The sequence below is a fragment of the Chrysemys picta genome, chromosome 16, assembly GCF_011386835.1.
Source record: "Chrysemys picta bellii isolate R12L10 chromosome 16, ASM1138683v2, whole genome shotgun sequence".
NCBI classification, from domain to species: domain Eukaryota; kingdom Metazoa; phylum Chordata; order Testudines; family Emydidae; genus Chrysemys; species Chrysemys picta.
Window position 1 is genome coordinate 13,525,415 of NC_088806.1, and position 23,767 is coordinate 13,549,181.

The window sequence follows — 23,767 nt, forward strand, 5'->3', positions numbered from 1 at the left end:
TGGGGTGGCTCTGTGGGCCAGCGGCTGGGTGCAGTGGGTCTGAGCGACTCCGGTTGAGTCCACCCCAGGGCTGGGGGCGCCTCCTGCAAATTTGGAGGCTATGGGTACCCACTGGAGGAAGCCCGGGGGAAGCTGGACACCCACTGCCTGGCCTGCTAGGCCAGGCCTCACCTGGGTGGCCGCTGGAGGATTTGGAGTGGTTTTGCGGGTTGGCAGCTGGGTGCAGGGGGTTCGAGCAACTGATACTGCTGGATACTGATCAGATCCAGCAGCTCTGCAGTGCTCCAAGCAGGATAGTGTTTGCCACGTGGAGCCCCAATAGTCAGCTGGGAGGATATGATGTGAGCGCTCTATGCTGAGCAAACAGGAAGGGGAATTTCAAAAATTCCAGGGCCTTTAAAGGGGGAGGGGCGGAAGGTGTTTACCTGGCTGCAGGGCAGCGGAGTTGAAACTCTTGACCAGAGGGGTCAGGATAGGCATTGTGAGATGCCTTCCAGAGCCCAATCACAACACTAAAATCAAGCACAGGGTCTACACTAGCACTTAGGTGACAAAACATTTGCATAAAAACCCTTACAACTCTCATAGAAGTGGTTTTATTATGTCGCTGAAACTGAGGTGTTCCATCGCCAAAAGTGGCTTTGCAGTGTGTACACCTCTCTAGACAAGGCCTTAGGTGCAGCATGGGAGAATGATGTTTGTTTTCTGGCCAACAGAGGTCTGAGTTTTATTGCCTTAAAATTTCAGTAAAAAAATTCAGACCCAAGCAGTGTGTACTGGGGAGATTGGTGGGGGTTTCTTTGGTTTTGTTTTTCTCATTTTAAATGACCTTGATCATTTTGATGGGGAAAATGTTTGTACAAAGCCAAGGAAAAGTAAGAAAAATTAAAAATGTGCACAGGAGTGAACGGGTTTCCGAGTGCCAGGGCAGGGGTGGAGATTTACATGAAGGGGGTTTAGGGAATAAATGAGAAGCTTTTGCTGCAGCACAGGGAGAGGTTTTGCAGTTTCATTTTTCCCAAGTGACAAGTCCCCCACATTGCCCCCTTGCTGCTGCTGCCCCAGCTCAGACCCCACTGTCACCCCTAGCTGTCACACCTCCCGCTGACGAATGCCCCTGTACATCAGAGACAAACTCTCTTAATCTGCCCCGTCTCCCAGCTAAACCTCCCACTGCAGAACCCCAGAACAACTCCCACCTAGTTGGATCTCCTGGTAACCACATCTGGCCAAGTCGCTGCCCGGGCTGTTTTCCTAGGTCCCTGTGCAGAGGAAGCAGCAAGTTTCTACCACATGAGTATCATGATATGCCCACTTGTCACAGGGGAGACTGGGGCATGATTCCTTGATGGGAAAGCTGCAATTTTGACACTAAGGGTATGTATACATTGCAATTAAAATGTGTGGCTGGCCCAGGCCAGCTGACTTTGGGTTGCAGGACTTGTCTGGAATGGTGGCTGAACAGCCAAAATATTTAAATAAATGGTATTCTATTATTGTTTAACAGTGTGATTAAAAATGTGATTAGTCATTTTTTTAATTTCACGATTAAGTATGATTAATTTTATTTCATTGCTAAACAGTCCTAGTTTTTATATCAGGATAGTGAACTCAAGCTAGCTAACACCATGGAAAATCCTAGTGGAGTCAAGGTCCAGGTAAATTTAACTTCCATGTACCTAGTTGAAGTCACTTCTAGTTCCCCCACCTAGGGCTGATGGACATTCCTATTGGAGGGACACACAGCTCCATGACATAGCACAAAGGAGTTGATGAAAAAGAGTGTGGGATTCAACCCAAGGAAAGGTAAGCTGCAAAAGGGAAAAGCAGACAACTCAGGTGGGGGAGTTGAGAGACCATGGTGAGACAAATGCTTCTTTAAAGTTCAGTATGTGGGAATTAGCAAATGGAAAACAAAATCTTTTCTTAGCCCTAGACAATGTTTTTATGGTCTTTAACTCCCTTGCAGATTCTCTGATGACAAATAAGGGCTGAGCTCTGACGGAAGAATTCCCCACACTTGGAGCATTCGTAGGGTCTCTCTCCTGTGTGGATCTTCTGATGTCTAATAAGATGTGAGTGCCGAGTGAAAGTTTTCCCACACTGGCAGCATTCATAGGGCCGCTCCCCTTTGTGGATCCTCTGATGTCTAATAAGGTGTGAGCGCCGAGTGAAAGTTTTCCCACACTGGCAGCATTCATAGGGCCGCTCCCCTTTGTGGATTCTCTGATGTTTAATAAGGCTTGAGCACCGAGTGAAGGTTTTCCCACACTCACAACATTCATAGGGTTTCTCCCCTGTGTGGATCCTCTGATGCTGAATAAGGTTTGAGCGCTCAGTGAAGGTTTTCCTGCATGTACAGCATTCATGGGGTCTCTCCCCTTTGTGGATACTCTGATGCTGAATAAGGTGTGAGCGCCGAGTGAAAGTTTTCCCACACTGGCAGCATTCATAGGGCCGCTCCCCTTTGTGGATTCTCTGATGTTTAATAAGGCTTGAGCACCGAGTGAAGGTTTTCCCACACTCACAACATTCATAGGGTTTCTCCCCTGCGTGGATCCTCTGATGCTGAATAAGGTTTGAGCGCTCAGTGAAGGTTTTCCTGCACGTACAGCATTCATGGGGTCTCTCCCCTTTGTGGATTCTCTGATGTCTAATGAGATGAGAGCTGAGAGTGAAGGTTTTCCCACACTCACAACATTCATAGGGTTTCTCCCCTGTGTGGATTCTCTGATGTTGAATAAGGTTTGAGCGCTCAGTGAAGGTTTTCCCACACTTACAGCATCCATAGGGTTTCTCCCCTGTGTGGATCCTCTGATGATTATTAAGGGTTGAGATCCGAGCAAAGGTTTTCCCACACTCACAGCATTCATAGGGGCGCTCCCCTGTGTGGATTCTCTGATGTCTAATAAGGTGTGAGCGCCTACTGAACTTTTTCCCACACTCAACACATGTGTTATTTCTCTCTCCCATGGGGATTCTCTGCTGGGCCGTGGTTTCCTTGAGACGTTTATGAGTTCCCCGATAATAAACAGATTGACCAACTTTCTGTGTTGGCTGGTTCCCCTGCCACCTCTCTGGAATGTGCTGACTCTCACCGGCTTTTCCCTGATCACAACTCCCGGACACACTCCCTTTGCATCTTTGCAATAATGTGCCATGTGGTTCCACTTCCTCATCATCTTCCTGCTGAGGATTCTGCTCCATGGTCTCACTCCCCAGTCTAGCACCTGCTGGGACAGAGAAAGAAAACATCAGAAACAGGAATGGAAAAGGGGAGAACAAACTGGAAGAACACCTGGAGATGGAAAAAAATATCAGGGACTGAATTTCCCCAAACTCTTCCCCAAAGGGGAGAGAGGAAAGGTCGAATTTTTCATCCAGTTCCCACCCAAATACTCAGGGAGAAGGGAGTGCAGGGAGGAAGCTACTGCCAGGAGTTAGTCAGAATGGATAGGAAGGTGGGCTGTCAATTCACTGCAGTTAAGTCAAGTGATTAAGGCAAAACAAATTAACTAGATTGAAAAAAAAGTCACAATTAATGGCAGTTTTAATCCCATGGTTAAACAATAATAGAATACCAATTGAAATGTATTATAAATATTTTTGGAAATTTTTCTACATTTTCAAATATATTGATTTCAATTACAATGCAGAATACAAACTGTACAGTGTTCACTTTATATTATTTTTTATTATATTTGAACTGTAATAAAGATCAACAAAAGAAATAGTATTTTTCAATTCACATCATACAAGTATTGTAGTACAAGCTCTTTATCATACAAGTGCACCCTATAAATGTAGAATTATATGTGTTTATTTTACCTAACTGCACTCAAAACCAAAATAATGTAAAACCTTAGGACCTAGAAGTCCACTCAGTCCTACCTCTTGTTCAGCCAACCGCTAAGACAAACAAGTTTGTTCACATTTATAGGAAATAATGCTCCCGCTTCTTATTTACAATGTCACCTGAAAGTGAGAATAGGCATTCACATGGCAGTGTTGTAACTGGCGTTGCAAGGTGTGACAGGTTGTCATCCCCAGAGTGAGTCTGGTAGCTGTGGGAATCGCTTTGCCTCTGTAACAATTAAGCTGGTCTGGTCTCTCTCACACTGCTCTGCCGGTGATTCAGCCAGCGTTTCCAGGTCCTGTAATCACCCAACATGACAGCAGGTGGCACCACACACTCAACTGAGCTACCTGACTACTTTACCTAAGCCACTCAAGGACAGACAGAAAACAACAGCCAATTTCCCAGCTCTCCAGAGTTGGACACTTGATGGAGTATAAACCCAATATTATACTGTCTTGCACTGCACAGGGATCAGTACAATGCAAACTCATCAATATAGGTCACTTTCCCCTCAATGTGGGAAAGATATGCAACAGCCTTTGTTTACAGAGCTGAGATTTTTCCAGACACTTCACTTAAAACACATTGGGTAAGGTAAGACATAAAACAAGTTTATTCACTACAGAAAGATAGATTTTAAGTAACTACGTGTGACAGCAGACAGATCAAAGCAGATTAAACAAAAATGCAAACTAAGCCTAATGTACCAGATAGATAGGATACGAATTACCAATTTCTCACCCTGACTGATGACACAAGCAGGCTTACAGATTCTTAAGGCACAGACTGCAATTGCTGTGCAGCATGGGTTCCCCCGTCCCCATTTCAAGTCCTTTGTCTTTCAGAGCTTTTTTCAGGTGTTGAGTTGTGGGAGAGTGAACACCAGTCATAATGTCACTCCCTACCTTATATAGTCACTTCATATGGCAGGAACCCTTTGTTTCAAGCTAAATTCCCAGCCCAGTTTGTGGAAAAATACAGGTACCAAAATGAAGTTCGACTGTCCTGTGGTCTGGTCACATGCCCTTTGCATGCCTTGCTGAGTCATAGCGGCCATTACTCATAGGCTGGCTGAAACATTCACAGGAAGGCTAAGCTATTCCATGGTCCATCGTCTTTGCTGATGGGCCACCAACACTGACTAGCTTCTTCACTGTTGTACCTGAAAGGCTAGTTGTGGATGTTACCCAGAGTAAGCCCATTTGAAATACAGATACATAGTCAGAATTCATAACTCCAGATACAAAATTGATACATGCATACAAATACGATATTCATATTCAGAAAACCGTAACTTTTCCATAGACACTTCACAAGACACATCTTGTATCAGATGCATCATAATTATGTCACAATCATATCATAATTATACCACTATGATGAATAAGGGGTGCAGTGTCACACAAGGTATTTACACACCAGAGATGCAAAACATTCATATGCCCCTTCAGGTTTTGACTTTTTATCTTTTTTACCATGCAAATATTTGTAATAAAAAATAATATAAAGTGAGCAACTGTACATTTTGTATTCTGTGTTATCATTGAAATCAAAAAGTAGGAAAATGTAGAAAAACATCCAAAATATTTATAATAAATTTAAATTAGTATTCTATTATTATTTAAGTGTGATTAAAACTGAATTAATCACAATTTTTTTGAATCCCGCAATTTATTGCAATTATTTTTTTAATTGTTTGAAAGCCCAAGTAGGAAGTCATAAGCAATATCTGGCCTAAGGATATGACATTTGCTGGGGACAATCCTGAACCTAGAGAGCTCACAAGGTCTTTGCTGGGAATCCCAGCAGTTTCCTTCAGGCACTAACAGTTTAACGACTCCTCACCTGTGCAGATGCCTCTCAGGATCTCGCTTTCCTCTGAGCCCTGGAGATCTGGGGCCCATGGTTCTTCCCCTTGTTTCAGCTGGGAGGTGACATCAGGTTTGGAAACTGGAAACCCTGCTCAGGGGAAAGAAGACAAGTGAGATCAGATGAATTAATGGGACTTATGTCACACACACAAAAACTTCTGTTATTTCAACCCCAGCCCATTTTAAATCAGTAAAATCTTGGAGCCAGCTCCCCAGATGCTCAAAGGTGCAGGACACTCTTCTAATGAGGGATGTAACTGATCCCATATATACTGAGAACACACACAACCAAACATTCATGATCAAAGGGACTTCTAAAACCCAGAGCAGCTAATTCCATGTCCCAGAAAGGGAAGACTCAAGACAGAGGGGAAGTCCCCTGGACCGGCTTCTTACTGACAGAGGCAGGCCCACACGAGGCCTGACAGGTGAGGGAGGGGGCACTCAAAGAGACGAGGAAGGGCATAGAGAGGCAGCTTGCCCTGCCAATCACTATGACCCCCACACTCTTTCCTCCAGCTGCTCTCACCCTTCCATACCTCTTGGGACCCGAGGAGAAACCACTACTTGTGTTCTCTCCTCCCCTCTCACTGCCCATAGCACTCCTTGCTATCAGTTCTCCCAAATTTCTTGCTCCCCAACCACTTCCACCCATCAGCCCAATGTCTCAATTGTTCCTTGGTCCTGATTCCCAAGAGCTGCTGCCAGAAATGTGTCCCTTTGCTCCCTCCCATTGCTAGCATCCCTATTTCCTGGGGCACCCGCTACCCAACACCCATGCTCCCTTTTCTCTAACTAGCATCAACCCTTCCAGATCCTTGCGTTTTAATTCTTCCAACCCTCCACAGCATCCTAACTCCTTATAACAGCTGTTCCATGGCATCCCAACCCCTTACCACTGCGCTCAGCCCTACAGGCTCACAGGAGTGCTTTGCCCCAAACCTTCCCATATCCGGCTTTCTAACACCTTCCCTCTCACTGCCCAGAACCTCCCCATTATTATTTTATTATTTCTATTACTGTAGTGCCTAGTAGCGCTAGTCATGGACCAGGATCCCACTCTGATGGACATTCTATAAACAGAGAACAAAAAACTGTCTCTGCCCCAAAGATTTGACAATCTAGGAATAAAACAAGGGACAGATGGATACACACAGACACCGATGGCAATTTCCTGGACCATATTTATCAAATTAAGTCAAATCTTACTGAATAAATTTCAGTATCTTAGGAGTTATATAGAGATATACCTATCTCATAGAGCTGGAAAGGACCTTGAAAGGTCATTAAGTCCAGCCCCCCATGCCTTCACTAGCAGGACCAAGTACTGATTTTGCCCCAGATCCCTAAGTGGCCCCCTCAAGGATTAGAACTCACAACCCCGGGTTTAGCAGGCCAATGCTCAAACCACTGAGCTAAAAATATGTGTGCGCACTTATTACTGTGGGATGGGCTATAATATCTCCAGGCAGAAGACCTGGCTAACATAAACCGTAGGAAGTGTTATGAGCTTCAAAGGACCCTTTGAAATAATGTTCTAGACAAGTTAAGTGGGATACCTAGGAAATCCTTGAGGGGAGGGAAAGGCAACTTCTCACCTCCACATCAAACCTATGAAAGCTGCACCCTCAGGAAGACGAGTCCAGAGGCCAAAACTGGAGAAAAGGGTGACTTACAAATGCATGGGCATGCTTGTTCTAAGCTAACAACTGGTACCTTGTGACCACATAAAACTCTTGGTGAGGTTTGAAGGTCTGTTCACCTGCCTGAGCCATTGATGGGGTTTGGGTGATCTCTGGTAAGCTTATTAGCATGTGTAAAGGTTCTTTTATTGTTTTTAATATGTTATCTCTGTAATGCCTTTGCCTTGAGAATCACTGTTTGCTGGGAAAGGGCTGTATCATAACTTAACTAGGGGTAGTTATGCTGTTCATAGCCTCTGAGGAAGGAAGGCAAAGCAGGCCTGCTGAGGAAGAGGATCTGCCTTAGTGGGGAATTCACACTGTAGGCAGGGAGCAGTGCAGCCTGGAGATACAACAGTTACTAGGCAGAGAGATGTGGGTTTCTACCCAAGAGAGGTGCCAGCTGGGCAGCCTGAAAGTGGGTGCCCTTGCTGGACCACAGAGGGGGAATATAGGTGCAATGGCCCTGAATAGTGACAGCGAGAGCACAAGGAAACAATAAGACATTTGTCATCCTGATAGTGATCTCAGCACTCAACTTGCCTAACCATTGTCATGTGTTCCTAGGCTTCATAGAACAAGGGAGTTGGACGGAGGCATGGGAAGGAGGATAAACAGGTAGGCCTGGGGATGTTTATGAGGAGTTCCTCCAAAGAGCAAGGAGTAGCATGGGAGAAAGCCCAGAACCACAGAAATGTAAGGGTGGAAGGGAGCTCAAGAAGTCATCCAGTCCAGCCCCCTGGTCTATGACAGTATTGCTTCGGATTTGAGGGGTGCATGTACTCCAGAACATGATCAAGCCAATTGCAAACATATAACGTACATTCAGCCACCCTGAAGTAATGAAATAGAACACCACATACCCTTTCTCCCCGACGGGTTAGCAACTGGCCACTATGAATCTGCTGTTAATGACTCAATACCATTCCAGATGTTAGGTAAATATCTGGGATTGGGATATTCTAAACCTATTGCTTATGTCTGTGTGTCCTTAAATCTAATAAACTGCAGTGTTAGACAAGAGCATGCTTACTTGCATTTAATTCTTGATCAGACAGAATTGCTGTGTTCCTATTGATTTATTACTGACACCATGTAGAGTGAAATAGTTAAGTGGCCCCTGATGTGGGTTCTGAAAAGCCTGGATAACAACAGGACCAAGTATATCTAGACCATCCCTCACAGGTGTTTGTCTAACCTGCTTTTTAAAACTTCCAGTGATGGGGAATCCACAACTTCAATTGGAAGCCTACTCCACAGCACAACTATCCTTATAGACTGAAGCTTTTTCCTAATGTCTAACCTAAATCTCCATTGATGTATAGTAAACTCATTAAGGACCTGGCTGAAGAGACAGGAGAAGTAGTAATGGGTTTGAATTGCAGCAAGGGAGATTTAGGCTAGACATTAGTAAAAACTTCCTAAGTGTAAGAGTACTTAAGCAGTGGAACAAATTACACTGCTCTACAGCCAAAATGCTTCTGAAATAAATGTAGTCAAATTTTACTAATTCTGGGTCACTGCGAACAAAAATGATGCTTAAAATTGTTGATTGGCTCTAGTTTTCAAGATATGCTATTGGGTCAGTATATATGTCCCTTGACTTGGGAATGGCAGAGGATAAGTGAGTTATAAAGGGAAGGGATCGCCATTTAAACCAGAAATGACTAAAATACATCTTTGACTGGATCTATGAATAAATCTATGACTGGGTTTGGACAGTACTTGCTTTTTAGGCAAAACAATGAATGATGCAATTTGAAGCTGGTATTGCGTCATACATGATATGAATTGCATCATGTTATTCCTAGAAGTCATGGATGATGCAATCATAATGAAGCTTTGATCACTCTGCTGAACATATTGCCCTATATCAGCTCTAGAAATCATACAGTGTCGTGCTCTCTTATTTGTCAGTGTTTGATTTTGCAAAGGGACACATTTCTGTTTAGCCAAAGTGAGCAGAGATGCCTCGTACTTGTGTGAACAGTGCAGATAACTTCTGCTATGTTTGTGGTGAAGTGACTTTTGCATCACAAAAGCGCAGTATAACCACTATGGTTAAGAAAGCCTATCGCCTTTATTTTGGCTGCAAAATTGGAGATCAGAACAAGAGGTGGGCCCCACACATATGCTGCAACACCTGTGCAACAAATCTTTGCCAGTGGTTGAACAGGAAAAGGAAATCTATGCCTTTTGCAGTGCCAATGATTTGGAGAGAGCCAACAGATCATACCAGCAATTGTTACTTCTGCATGGTGCCTCCAGTTGGGAAAGGTGTGTCAAAGAAGAAAAAGTGGACTGTGCATTATCCAAACATTCCATCAGCTATACGCCCAGTACCCCACGGAGAAGGACTGCCGGTTCCTGATGCACCAGAACCATTCTCACTTGAGTCAGACGAGGAAGAGGAAGAGGATGAAACTTCTGGTCCTGAACCATCAATGTCACAGGACCCACATTTTCTCCCATCCTCCTCCTCTGAACCATACCTCATAACACAAGGTGAACTGAATGACCTTGTCAGGGAATTTGGAACTACCCAAGAGTAAGGCAGAGCTGTTGGGCTCCAGACTACAGCAGTGGAATCTCCTGGCAGGTGATGTTAGGGTTTCCATGTTCCGTGACCGTCAAAAGGATCTTGTCCCATTCTTCTTCGTGGAAGGTGATCTTGTAGCCTGCAACAACATCGATGGTGTGATGGTAGCCCTCAACATCGTTCACGATCCAGATGAGTGGAGACTGTTCATTGATTCATCGAAGAGGAGTCTTAAAGTTGTTTTACTGCATAATGGCAATGTTTTGCCATAAATTCCAGTTGGTCATGCAGTCCATATGAAGGAAACCTATGACAACATGAAACAACTTTTGAGGTGCATAAACTATGACCAACATCAGTGGCAGCTTTGTGGTGATTTGAAGGTTGTTGCTCTCTTGCTTGGTCTGCAGACTGGATACACACAAAGTATGCTGTTTTCTCTGCGAATGGGATAGTCGTGCAAGAGATTCCCACTACATCAAGAAAGATTGGCCACTCCGACAGTCATTGGAGCCTGGGAAGAAAAGTGTTCAGCATCCACCACTTGTTGAATCAAGGGAGATTTTGTTACCACCCTTACACATCAAGCTGGGTCTGATGAAGAACTTTGTCAAGGCCATTGACAAAACACAAGCAGCTTTCAAGTACCTCCGTGGAAAATTTCCAAGGTTAAGTGAAGCTAAGTTAAAGGAAGGTGTCTTTGTTGGTCCTCAGATTCGTGAACTTCTTCGAGATGATGCATTTGACCATGCACTGCGTGGCAAGGAAAAGACGGCATGGAAAGCCTTCCAGTTAGTGGCAATAAATTTTCTCGGAAACAACAAGGCAGACAACTACAGGTTGTTGGTGGAAAACCTCCTCAAGGCATACAAAAGCCTTGGTTGCAACATGTCACTAAAGATACATTTTTTGCACTCTCATCTAGATTTTTTTCCACCGAACTGCGGAGCAGTGAGCGACTAGCACGGCGAGCGATTTCACCAGGACATTGCAACAATGGAGAAACGCTATCAGTGCAAATGGAGCCCATCAATGCTTGCAGACTATTGCTGGACAGTGACAAGAGATGCTCCATTTAATGAATACAAGAGACAAGCCAAGAAACGCCGAGTAGACACTGAATAGGACTAAACTATGTACATAATAGTTTTTTGCCTTTTGTTTCATAATACATTTTATTTATATAACCCTTTTGCTGATTTTTAAAGTGTTACATAAACAGGACAGGTGAAATATTATCATGTAAAGCAACCATAAACACATGAAAAGACCTAGGTTTACAATTTATGATTAAAACTCTACTATCTACACAATATACATAGACATAAAATGTAAAAACTTAAATATCTTAGAAACAGTAGCCAGTTGTTTTAATTGTATTTGAATTCAGCACACCAAAATATATAATAAATAGCACATTTTATCTCTGAAGCAGACGACTTCTGAAAAATTGTAGACCAGTGTTACCTAGGCTGGTTGTGGAATCTCTGTCATTGGAGGTTTTTAAGAACAGGTTGGAAAAACTCTTGTAGGGGATGGTCTAGATAATACTTAGTCCTTCCTCAGCACAGAGGAATGAACTAGATGACCTTCAAGGTCTCTTCCAGTCCCTCATTACTATTAGGGCTGTTGATTAATCATAGTTAACTCACGCGATTAATTCAAAAAAATTGTGTCTAAAATTATCACAATCAGTTTTAATCACACTGTTAAAGAATAGAATACCAACTGAAATTTGTTAAATATTTTTCTATGTTTTTCCACATTTTCAAATATATTGATTTCAATTACAACACAAAATTCAAAGTGTACAGTGCTCACTTTATATCATTATTTTTTATTACAAATGTTTGCACTGAAAAAACAATAAACAAAAGAAATAATATTTTTAATTCACCTCAGACAAGTACAGTAGTGCAATCTCTTCATTGCGAAAGTGCAATTTACAAATAATGATTTTATTATATAACTGCACTCAAAAACAAAACAATGTAAAACTTTGGAGCCTACAAGTCCACTCAGTCCTACTTCTTGTTCAGCCAATTGCTAAGACAAACAAGTTTACATTGTTACATTTACGTGAGATATTACTGCTGGCTTCTTATTTACAATGTCACCTGAAAGTGAGAACAGGCATTTTTGTAGCTGGCATTGCAAGGTATTTACGTGCCAGATATGCTAAATATTCGCATGCCCTTTCATGCTTCGACTATCATTCCAGAGGACATGCTTCCATGCTGATGATGTTCATTAAAAAAATAATACATTAATTGTGACTGAACTTCTCGGGGGAGAATTGTATGTGTTCTGCTCTGTTTTACCTGCATTCTGCCATATATTTCATGTTATAGCAGTCTTGGATTATGACCCAACATATGTAGTTAATTTTAAGAACACTTTCACTGCAGATCTGACAAAACACAAAGACGGTACTGTGAGAGGGTCACGCCAAATGGCTACAGGAGAGTGATAGAAGGTAGACACATTAGCCCCAGATTAAGCAGGTCCCTTTTCCCTGAGTAAGATAATGGGCTGTTCCAGAACAATGAGGAAGTAGCTAGAATCAATTAGGACAGACAGGCTAATCAAGGCACCTGGTTTAAAAAGGACCTCACTTCAGTTAGTGAGGTGCGTGCAAGGAGCTGGGAGCAAGAGGCGCACAAGTAGCTGAGAGTGGGAAGGCATACTGCTGGAGGGCAGAGGAGTACAAGTGTCATCAGGAGGAAAGTCCTGCGGTGAGGACAAAAAAGGTGTTTGGAGGAGGCCATGGGGAAGTAGCCCAGGGAGTTGTAGCTGTCACGCACCTATTACAGGAAACACTGTAGACAGCTGCGATCCACAGGGCCCTGGGCTGGAACCCAGGGCGGGCCTGAGTTCCCCCCATGCCCGCACCTCCCTATTGGATACAAGAGGAGTTGACCTGGACTGTGGGTCCCACCAGAGGGGAAGGTCCCTGGCCTATCCCCCGACCCACTAGGTGGGTCAGCAGAGACTGCGGGGATTGTTCTCCTCCCTTTCCTCATGCTGGCCAGTGATGAGGTTAGCTGAGTGAACAGCAGGTTTGAGCCACTAGCAAAAATGGCCAAACTGAGGGCTGCCGTGAATCTCTGAGGCGACCAAATCTGCCAATAAGCGCAGGACCCACCAAGGCAGAGGAGGAACTTTGTCACAGAACCAATGTGAGATTTCTAAACATAGCTACAGCACTTGACCCAAGGTTTAAGGATCTGAAGTGCCTTCCAAAATCTGAGAGGGATGAGGTGTAGAGCATGCTTTCAGAAGTCTTAAAAGAGCAACACTCCAATGTGGAAACCACAGAACCCAAACCACCAAAAAAGAAAATCAACCTTCTGCTGCGGGCATCTGACTCAGATGATGAAAATGAACATGCGTCAGTCCGCACTGCTTTGGATAGTTATTGAGCAGAACCCGTCATCAGCATGGATGCATGTCCTCTGGAATGGCAGCCGAAGCATGAAGGGACATATGAATCTTCAGCGCATCTGGCATGTAAATATGTTGCAATTCTGGCTACAATAGTGCCATGCAAATGCCTGTTCTCACTATCAGGTGACAATGTAAGCAAGAAGCAAATGTAAACAAACTTGTTTGAGCGATTGGCTGAACAAGAAGTAGGACTGAGTGGACTTGTAGGCACTAAAGTTTTACACTGTTCTGTTTGGCATGCAGTTATTTTTTGCACATAGTTCTACATTTGTAAGTTCAACTTTTATGATGAAGAGATTGCACTACAGTCAACTATTAGGTGAATTGAAAAATACTATTTTTTTTTACAGTGCAAATATTTGTAATAAAAAATGAATATAAAGTGAGCACTTTACACTTTGTATTCTTTGTTGTAATTGAAATCAATATATTTGAAAATGTAGAAAACATCCAAAAATATTTAAATAAATGGTATTCTATTATTGTTTAACAGCGCGATTAATCATGCAATTAATTGCTATTATTTTTTTTAATCGCATTTAATTTTTTTAATTGCTTGACAGACCTAATTACTATGATTACTTATTCTACTAACTTCAGTGGACAAAGAGATCAATTGACCACCGTACTCTTAAGAATTGCCATTAACATATATGAAGACTATTTTCAGGTCCCTCCTCAGTCTTCTTTCCTCAACATGCCAGTTTTTTTTAACCTTTCCATTTGTGTAAGGTTCTCTAATCCTTTCATCATTTTTGTTGCTCTCCTTTGGATTATCTTGAATTTCTCCACATCATTCCTAAAGTATGGCACAAAGAAATGGACATAGTACTCCAGCTGAGGCCTCACCAGTGCTGAGTAGAGCGGGACAATTACAGTGCCTTATAGATCAAATTACTATTAGTAGCCCCAGAACACTATCCTTTTGTGCAGTTGTGTCATATTGTTGACTCATATTCAGTTTGTGATCCACTATATGCCCTACATCCTTTTCAGCAGTACTGCCACTTAGCCAATTATTCCCCATTTTGTAGTTGTGCATTCGATTTTTCCTTCCGAAGTGAAGCACTTCTCATTTGCCTTTATTGAAATTAATCTTGTTCATTCAGACCAATTCTCCAATTCGTAAACGTAATTTTGAATTCTAATCTTGTCCACCAATGTGCTTGCAACCCCTCTCAGCTTGGTGTCATATGCAAACTTTAGAAGCATACTCTAAACTCCAATATCCAAGTCAGTAACGAAAACATTGAATAGTACTGGACACAGAACTTATCCTTGTGGGACCCCACAAGATACACCCTCTAAGCTGGACAGTAAACCATTGATAACTACTCTTTCAGTACAGTCTTTAAACTAGTTGTGATCTATCTTAGCTACCCAGATCATATTTTTCTAGTTTGCTTACGAGAATATCACAGGGGGCTATGTCAAAACCTTACTAAAATCAAGATATATCAAATCTACTACTTCCTCACAGACACACAAAGCACAACCACTAATTGTAACATATAAGTAATGTAATAGGCACTCCACAAAAGTGTAACAGACAACCTTTTTGGACACATTATTAAAGGGAATCTGAAATACTACTTGAAATATATGTGGTAGGTCTGTATGAGGGAAGGTGCAGGGCACTTATACTGCACAGTGGGCAGTGGGGCAAATGGAGCACCAACACATTTCATCTTTATGCCTGCCCCTATCAGGAAATGTGCCACCATATGTCCTATGCTTTTCTCAGGATACCTGGGCAGGAGGATCCCAAAGAAAAAAGAAAAAACGGGGTTTTATTTGCCTGTTTGAATTTTGAAGTCGTTAACATACAATTGTGCCTTATATCTTTATTGACATATGTGAACAAGGAACAAAGATACTATGTGTTGCTTCTGCCTACAGCCACATAAGGTTTTTTAGTATAACAAGAAAAGGTAAGAAATAGAGTTAGTGTTGCTAGATATGGTGGGAATTTGATATGCGAGTGTATAATTGACGGCTGCCCAACTCCTCTCCCATGACAAGGTCAAGCAACCAGTTGGGAGGGGCAAGAGGATGGGCGGGGGGACGGGAAGGACTATAAGACACACAAAAAGCCAAAGAAAAGGTAACCCTGGCCGGTACATAACCTCACTCCCTACCCCTCCCATGGGATACAAAAGAGGTGGTACCAAAGCCCTCAGACTCAAGATCCTTCAAAATGGAACTTGACCATAGATGGCCAGGGGTGGTGCCAAGGGCGTGCACTAGAGCTATAATTAAGCCTACTAAGAAGGAGGGGGGTAGGAAGGGGAAGGAAAAGCTCTGCTGGTGTACAGAACTAGATTATGCTGCTTTTTAACTCCAATAAACATTGCATTGCCTGCACTTTGGACTCTGGGCTTCTGTTTTCTATCTGCATGACAAGAACCAAGGGGGGTGGGGTGGAGGGGAGCCCTAGCATAACCCATTCAAAGAACAAAGTTAGGATGGCTTGGCATGATTTGTTCTTGACAAATCCATGCTGGCTATAACTTTTGACACTATTATTCTCTAGGTGCTTACAAATGGATTGGTTAATAATATGTTTCAGTAGCTTTCCAGGTATTGAAGTAGGAGTTGACTGGTCTTGACTTCACTAAGTCCTTTTTGTTCCTGTTTTTAAAGATACATACTAAAGATACATGTCCTTCTCCGGGCTTCTGGGACCTCATCCCTTCCCCAGGAGTACTTAGAGATAATTGCTAATGGTTCCAAGATTGCTTTAGCTGGTTTCTTAAGGATCCTAAGATGAATTTAATCAGGCCCTACTGACTTGAATACATTCAACTTATCTAAATATTTCTTTAACCTGTTCTTTCCCTATTTTGGCTTGTCTTCCTTCCCCTTCACTTTTAATATTGTGTTTAGTATCTGGTCAAAATTTACCCTTTTAGTAAAGACTGGAGTAAAATAGGCATTAAATAACTTATGACATCAAGAAATTATTAGGTATTAGTTTTTGCTCCCTCCTACGTAGAGGAACTACACCTTCCTTTGTCTTTCTCTAGTTCCTAATGTATTTATAGAATCTTTTCTAATAGCCTTTCTGTGCTTGCTAGGTGTAACTCATTTGTGCCTTAGTCTTTCTGATTTTCTCACTACTTACTTGTGCTCTCCTTCTATATTCCTCCACTGCATTTTGTCCAGGTTTCCACGTTTTTGTAGGATTCCATTTTGATTTTCAAGTCATTAAAGAGCTACTGTGGTGCTATCTTGGCCTCTTATTTCTTCCTTTCTTTCCCTCACATCAGGTTAGTTTGCAGTTATGACTTTGATATTGCATCCTTGACAAACTGCCAGGCTCCTGAAGACATTTTTCCCTTAGATTTTCTTCCCATAAGATTGTACCTACCAGTTCTCTTAGTTTGTTGAGGTCTGCTTTTTAGAAGTCCTTATTCTGCTGCTCTCACTCCTTTCTTTCCTTAGAATAAAAAAACTATCATTTCATGTTCACTTTCACCCAAATTGCCTTCCATCTTCAGATTTCCTGCCAATTCCTCCCTTCTTGCCATACAGAAGTCTGAAATAGCTGTCCCCATGGTTACTTCTGCCACACTCTTGAACAAAAAGGTTGTTTCCAGTACACTCCAAGAACTTACTGGACATTTTGTGTTTTGCTGTATTACTTTTCCAACAGATATTGGGGTAGTTTAAGTCCCGTATGACTACCCCAGGTCTTGTATTTTGGATATTTCTATCACTTGCTTTAGAAATGCCTCATCCACCTTCTCATCCTGATTTCATTATCTATAGTAGACCCCGACCATGAGGTCACCCCTATTTTTTATTCCTGTTATCTTTACCTAGAAAACCTCAGCTGGTCTGCTTCTCACCCTTTTCTGGACCTGAGAACAAGTGTATATATTTTTAACATATAATGCAGCACTTCCTCCCTTTTTACCCTGCTTCTGCTTTCCTGAATAAGCTAGTCTCCTCTGTACCAGTGGCTCTCAAGCTTTCCAGATTACTGTACCCCTGTGACAGGGTGTACATACCCCACACTAGGCAGGAAAGGATTAATCCCACATTATGGGCAGAGGAAGTCCTGCCCCTCAGACCATGCTGGGCATGCTCCAACTGCTGTGCTAGTATAAAGGACAGCAGTCCAGCTCAGTCAGTACTGACTGCCAAGGAGGAAGGACACCTGGTGGAGGCTCCAGCCCAGGAGCTGTTCCAGCCCTTTTCTGCAGGAGCCAGAGATCCTGAGGCACAGACCGGAGACCTGCTGCCTATAGCTGAACATCTGGAGTCGAAGTCCCAGGGAGTTACTTGTGCTGAAGAGCCCACAGACCCCAACATCATATGACTGCAGCTTTAGGAAACCCAGCAGGAAGTGATCCATGGAGGTAGAGTGAGTGGTATCTCCCACCCATGTAAGGTCAGCATGTTGCGATTGGATTCCACACTGACCCAGTGGCAGACCACGCTGTCACTGTTAGACCCAGTGGGACCCAGTGGAGTTGGGTGGGCCCAGGTCCCCCTATCATGGCTGCCAGTGCAAGTCTGTGGATTCAGGCTGAGAGGATGTCTCCCAGTAGCAGTGCAGTCATAACCATAATGTGCTACTTGCCTTTTGTAGGGTGATCCCCACAGCTCCACTTTTCTGAAACAGGCCCTGCTGGAGGCAGCACCCCTTTGTATCATGATGGCACTTCAGTCAGTCCAAATGATTTCAGACTGCTTGTATACACCATCTCTTCTGGGGTGCTGCAGCCAATAGGTATTTGCAGCAATCCAAGACAGCCTTTTCAGAACAAGACCGCGTTGCTTAGGCAACTGGAACATAGGATTTACAGATCTCTTGGTTAGTTCAGTAAAGCAAAACTGAACTCTATATTCATTTTGGCAGAGTCATCTGTACAGATCCCTTAGGGACCCAACTATTTACCTCTCTCCATTGTGAAAACTGACCATTTATTCCTACTCTTTGTTTCTTGTCTATTAACCAGTTACTGATCCATGACTTCTTACTTTCCTTATGAGTAAGGCTACGATTTAGTCATGGAGGTTGCGGAAGTCACGGAATCTGTGACTTCCAGAGACCCCTGTGACTTCAGTCTGCGGTGGTGAGGAACTGCGGGTGGCAGGGGTACCTTATAGCTCCTGGTTGCTGTGAGCAGCGGGAACCCCAGCAGCTCTGACATGCATCCTGTGGTGGGGGGCCCCTGGAGCTCCTAACCCCCTACACAGCTGCCTGATGCAGACACTGTGGGCACCCACAGATCCCCACGTCATCACAAATATTTTTAGTAAAAGTCAGCAACAGGTCACATTGTCAAAGCCGTTCTACAAGTCCAAGTACATTATATCTACAGGATTAGTCTTGTCCACAAGTTTGTTGACCCCCTTCAGAGAATTCTAATAGACGAGGTATGATTTCCTTTAACAAAATCCATGTTAACTTCCCCAACAAATCGTGTTCATCTGTGTCTGATAATTTTATTCTTTCCCATAGCTTCAACCAATGTACCTGGTACTAAAGTTAGGCTTACTGGTCGCTAATTGCCAGGATCACTGCTGGAGCCTTTAAAAAAAATTGGTATTACATTAGCTATCCCAAATCATCTGGTATAGAAGCAGATAAGTGGGAGGTTACATACCGCAGTCAGTAGTTCTGCACTTTTCATATACAAGTTCCCTCAGGACTATTGGGTGAATACCATCTAGCCCTGGTGACTTATGTTTAAATTATCAATTTATTTGAAAACCTCCTTTATCGACACTTGTTTAACACCTCAATCACCGAGCAGCCCCACTAATTGTCTGGCAGGCTTCCTGCTGGTGATGTACTTCCAAAAATTGGCATTAATGTCCGTGACTTTTCCTAGTTCCCCTTCAAAATTCTTTTTTCGGACTGCCTAATTATATTTTTACACTTGACTTGCCAGAATTGATGCTCCTATTTTCCTCAGTAGGGTTTGACTTCCAATTTTTAAAGGATGCCTTTTTGCCTCTAACTGCCTTATTTACTCCGTTGTTTAGCCTTGGTGATATTGTTTGAATCCTCTTACTGGTTTGGGTTTTTTTTTTTTTTTTCCTTTGGAGTACACTTATTTTGAGCCTCTATGATGGTGGTTTGAATACGTTTCCATGCAGCTTGCAGGCATTTCACTTTTGTGAGTGTTCCTTTTAATTTCCATGTCACTAGCTTTCTTTCTTTTGTGTAGTTCCCCTTTCTCAAATTAAATGCTACTATGATGGAGTTCTTCATATATTCCTCCTCCCCGCCCAGGATGTTAAATTTAATTACATTATGGTCTCTATTACAGAGGTGGGCAAACTAGGGCCTGCGGGCCACGTCCGGCCCGCGAGACCGTCCTGCTCGGCCCCTGAGCTCCCGGCCGGGGAGGCTAGCCCCCGACCCCTCCCCTGCAGCCTCAGCTCGCCGTGTCACCAGCGCTCTGGGCAGCAGGGTTGCAAGCTCCTGCCAGGCAGAGCAGCTGCCAGACATGCTGCTCTGAGCGGCATAGAAGGGGGCGGGGAGTGGGGGTTGGATAAGGGGCAGAGGTCCTGGGGGGCAGTCAGGGGGCAGTTGGATGGGGCGGAGATTCTGGGGAGAGGGGGAGCAGTCGGGGACGGGGAATGGGGGGTTTGGATAGGTGTGGGAGTCCCGGAGACTCTGTCAGGGGGTGGGGGTATGGATAGGGGTCAGGGCAGTCAGGGGACAGGGAGCAGGGGGGGTCCCGGGAGGTGGCAGTCAGGGGACAAGGAACGGGGGGCGGGGCAGTCAGGGGGCGGATAGGAGGCAGGGTCCAGGCTGTTTGGGGAGGTTCAGCCTTCCCTACCTGGCCCTCCATACAGTTTTGGAACCCCGATGTGGCCCTCAGGCCAAAATGTTTGCACACCCCTGCTCTATTACCAAGTGCTTCAGCTGTATTCACCTGTTGGATCATATCCTGTGTGCCACTTAGGACTAAATCAAGACTTGCCTCTCCCCTTGTGCGTTCCAGGACTACCTGCTCCAATCATGAATGGTATCTAAAAGCTTTATCCCATCTTGAGGTGACATGTATCCAGTAAACATGGGGATAGTTGATATCCCCAATTATTACTGAGTTTTCTATTTTTATAGCCTTTCTAATGTCTCTAAGCATTTCATAATCACCATCACCATCCTGGTCAGTAACATATTCCTACTGCTATACTCTTATTATTCAAGCATGGAATTTCTGATTTTATGGCAGTTTCATTCATTTAAACTTGTTTTTACTATATTTGACAGTTTTTTCTTTTACATATAGTGCCACTGCCCCACCAGCACAATCTACTCTGTCATTCCTATCTAGTTTGAATCTTGGTATTACCAGGTGCCATTGATTATCATCATTCCACAAAGTTTCTGTAATACCTATTATATCAATACCCTCATTTAAAACCAGGCACTCAAGTTCACTCATCTTAGGATTGAGCCTTTCTGCATCTGTTTACAAGAACTTATAAACGTTGTCAATATTTGTCTGCCTTCATGTGATGTAACTGAATAGGACTCTCATTTGACTGTTTCTCTTCAGCTACTACGTGTACCTTATGAACTTGTATCCTTTCCTCTTTACTAGGATATGGAGAATAACCATTAAAAGATCCTCCCCTAAGGGATTGCTCTGTCTGAACCATGTATTCCTCCACACCTGTTGCCGTCCCCCAGCCCTTATTTGAAAATTTTGTCTATGAACTTTTTCATTTTACATACCAGAAGTCTGGTTCCACTTGGGTTTAGGTGGAGCCCATCCTTCCTGTACAGGCTCCTCCTTTCCCAAGAGGTTCCCCAGTTCCTAACAAACCCTAAACCCTCCTCCCTATACCATCAAATGATGAGTCAAAGAGAATGAAATTCACATGTGCAGCAAGATGAAGGTCTGTTAACAGCTGGTGGGTTTCCAGCAATCTGCTGTCACAGCAATTGGTTGGATCAAGAGGACATGCTATGGCCATTGAACCTGAGCTACATCATACATTTGAGTCTGAGCCTTATCACCAACAAGTTTCAGATGATGTGTTGTGGATTCTGCTTACATTTTGAAGGAGTTTCTCTTGGAAGTTTTGTCCTCATATCAATATTTGTGTGTTAAGAACAATATTCTGAGGTGCTCTCAAATCTGAATGGAGATATGGGACTAATTAAGCATTTTTCAGCATTGCTCTGTTGGTTAGTGGTGTGAAAAACCATATCCCTACCTGACATAGCTTGCCGGCAAAAGCTCTAAACTAGACACAGTTATAGAGGCAAAAAAAGTCCAATTAAACTAAATCAAGGAAATTAAATGTCCATAAGTAAAGATTTTAGTAAAGCTTTTGATACGGTCTTGCATGACCTTCTCATAAACAAACTAGGGAAATGCAACCTAGATGGAGCTACTTTAAGGTGGGTGTATAACTAGTTATCAGTGGTTCACAGTCATGCTGGAAGTCATAACGAGTGGGGTCCTGCAGGAATCAGTTCTGGGTCCAGTTCTGTTCAATATCTTCAATTATTTAGATAATGGCACAGAGTACACTTATAAAGTTTGCAGACGATACCAAGCAAGTGCTCTGGAGGATAGGATTATAATTCGAAATGATTTGAAGTAAATAGGATGAAATTCAGTAAGGACAAATGCAAAGTACTCTCCTTAGGCAGGAACAATCAGCTGCACACATACAAAATGGGAAATGACTGCCTAGGAAGGAGTACAGCGGAAAGGGATCTGGGGGATCATAGTGGACCACAAGCTAAATATGAGTCAACAGTGTTGCAAAAAAAGCTAACATAATTCTGGGATATATCAGCAGGAGTGTTGTAAGCAAGACACGAGAAGTAATTCTTCCATTCTACCCTGTGCTGATTAGGCCTCAACTGGAGTATTGTGTCCAGTTCTGGGTGCCACATTTCAGGAAAGATGTGATCAAATTGGAGAAAGTCCAGAGAAAAGCAACAAAAATGATTAAAGGTCTAGAAAACATGACCTATGAGGAAAGATTGAAAAATTGGGTTTGTTTAGTCTGGAGAAGAGACGACAGAGGGGACATATGTTTTCAAGTACATAAAAGATTGTGACAAGGAGGAGGAAGAAAAATTGTTCTTCTTAACCTCTGAGGATAGGACAAGAAGCAATGGGCTTAAATTGCAGCAAGGCAGGTTTATGTTGGACATTAGAAAAAACTTCCTGTCAGGGTGGTTAAGCACTGGAATAAACTGCCTAGGGAGGTTGTGGAATCCTCATCACTGGAGATTTTTGTGAGCAGGTTAGACCAACACCTGTCAAGAATGGTCTAGATCGGGGTCTCAAACTCGCGTCCTGCAAACCTCCCCAATGTGGCCTGAGGGGCTCCAGCAGTTTTGGGGCCAGGTCTCTCCTTTGGCCCCACCTGCCGCCCCGGGTGCTCCCTCCCCCCGGCGATTTAAAATGGCCCGGGGCCCCGGCAGCGCAGCGGACCTGAGCTGCATCTGCCTGCTTGCTCCACATGTCTGCTGGCCCCTCCCTGCAGCCCTAGGGCAGGGTGGGGCTGTGTCTCCGTGCACTGCCACCACCCCTAGTGCCCCTGTGGCCAATGGGAAGCTGCGGGAGCGGTGCCTAGGGGGAGCGGTGCCTGGGGGCCCCCTGGCCCACCCAGCCTTGGAGCCGCAGGTAAGCGCCACACCCCCGACTCTCCCTTCCAAAGCCTGCATCCCCACCCCCTTCCCGCCCCCAAACTCCCTCCTAGAGCCTGCACCCCTGCCCCCTCCTCCCTCCCAGAGCCTGCAACCCCACCCCCTCCTCTTGCACCCCCACTTCGTGCCCCAGACCAGAGCCTGCACCCAAACTCCATCCCAGTACCTGCACCCGACTCCCTCCCCCACCCAAACTCCCTCCCAGAGCCCAACCTCTCACCCCTTCTGCACCCAAACTCCCTCCCAGAGCCTTAGGCAGGTGGGGGGCAGAGTTTTGGGTGGCATGAGTGACATTATTGGCCCGCTGGGAGGATCTGAGGACTGGCACTGGCCCTAAGTAAATTAAGTTTAAGATCCCTGGTCTAGATAACTTAGTCCTGCCATGAGCGCAGAGGACTGGACTAGATGACCTCTCAAGGTCCCTTCCAGTCCTATGATTCTGTAAACTATATTAAAGTACAGTTAAGGTTGCCTAGTGCTGCCTCATGCCCTTCCAGCACGTGGAGAGTGGTGAAAATTAAAACATCTGAAAACCAGCAAATGAAGAACTACACACCACACCTGCAAAAGGAAGCTTAACTCTGCCCCTACTCCCTAACCTTGAAGCTAGCAAACGTCACTGGGAATAAGTCAGTAAGGGTGGTGCAAAGGTTTACCAACTAACCAGGGAAGTGGCAAATTTTCCATCTCTTGAAGTCTTCAACTCAATATTGGATGTCTTTC

At 43.9% G+C, this 23,767-nt stretch overlaps 2 protein-coding genes across 10 annotated transcripts in view; both read right to left on the bottom strand.

Annotated features, from left to right (window-relative positions):
- The window catches only part of LOC135976036 (nascent polypeptide-associated complex subunit alpha, muscle-specific form-like), a 1,165,876-nt gene that overhangs the window by 873,430 nt on the left and 268,679 nt on the right, over nt 1-23,767 (bottom strand). The gene's annotated exons all lie outside the window — the stretch shown is intronic.
- The window catches only part of LOC101946184 (zinc finger protein 436-like), a 38,719-nt gene that overhangs the window by 2,660 nt on the left and 12,292 nt on the right, over nt 1-23,767 (bottom strand). For 3 of the 9 annotated variants that reach the window (XM_065569864.1, XM_005312550.4, XM_065569858.1), the window contains 2 exons: nt 5,705-5,818; nt 1-3,233 (listed from right to left, as the gene is read on the bottom strand). The exon at nt 1-3,233 is cut by the window's left edge. In XM_065569864.1, coding sequence (XP_065425936.1) covers nt 1,933-3,207 — 1,275 coding nt within the window. In that variant the 5' untranslated portion in view covers nt 3,208-3,233; nt 5,705-5,818 and the 3' untranslated portion in view covers nt 1-1,932. Of the gene's footprint in view, nt 3,234-5,704; nt 5,819-16,768; nt 16,838-23,708; nt 23,767 lie in introns of all 9 variants that reach the window. The other 6 variants (XM_042847416.2, XM_065569859.1, XM_065569860.1 and 3 more) reach the window with 4 other exon arrangements.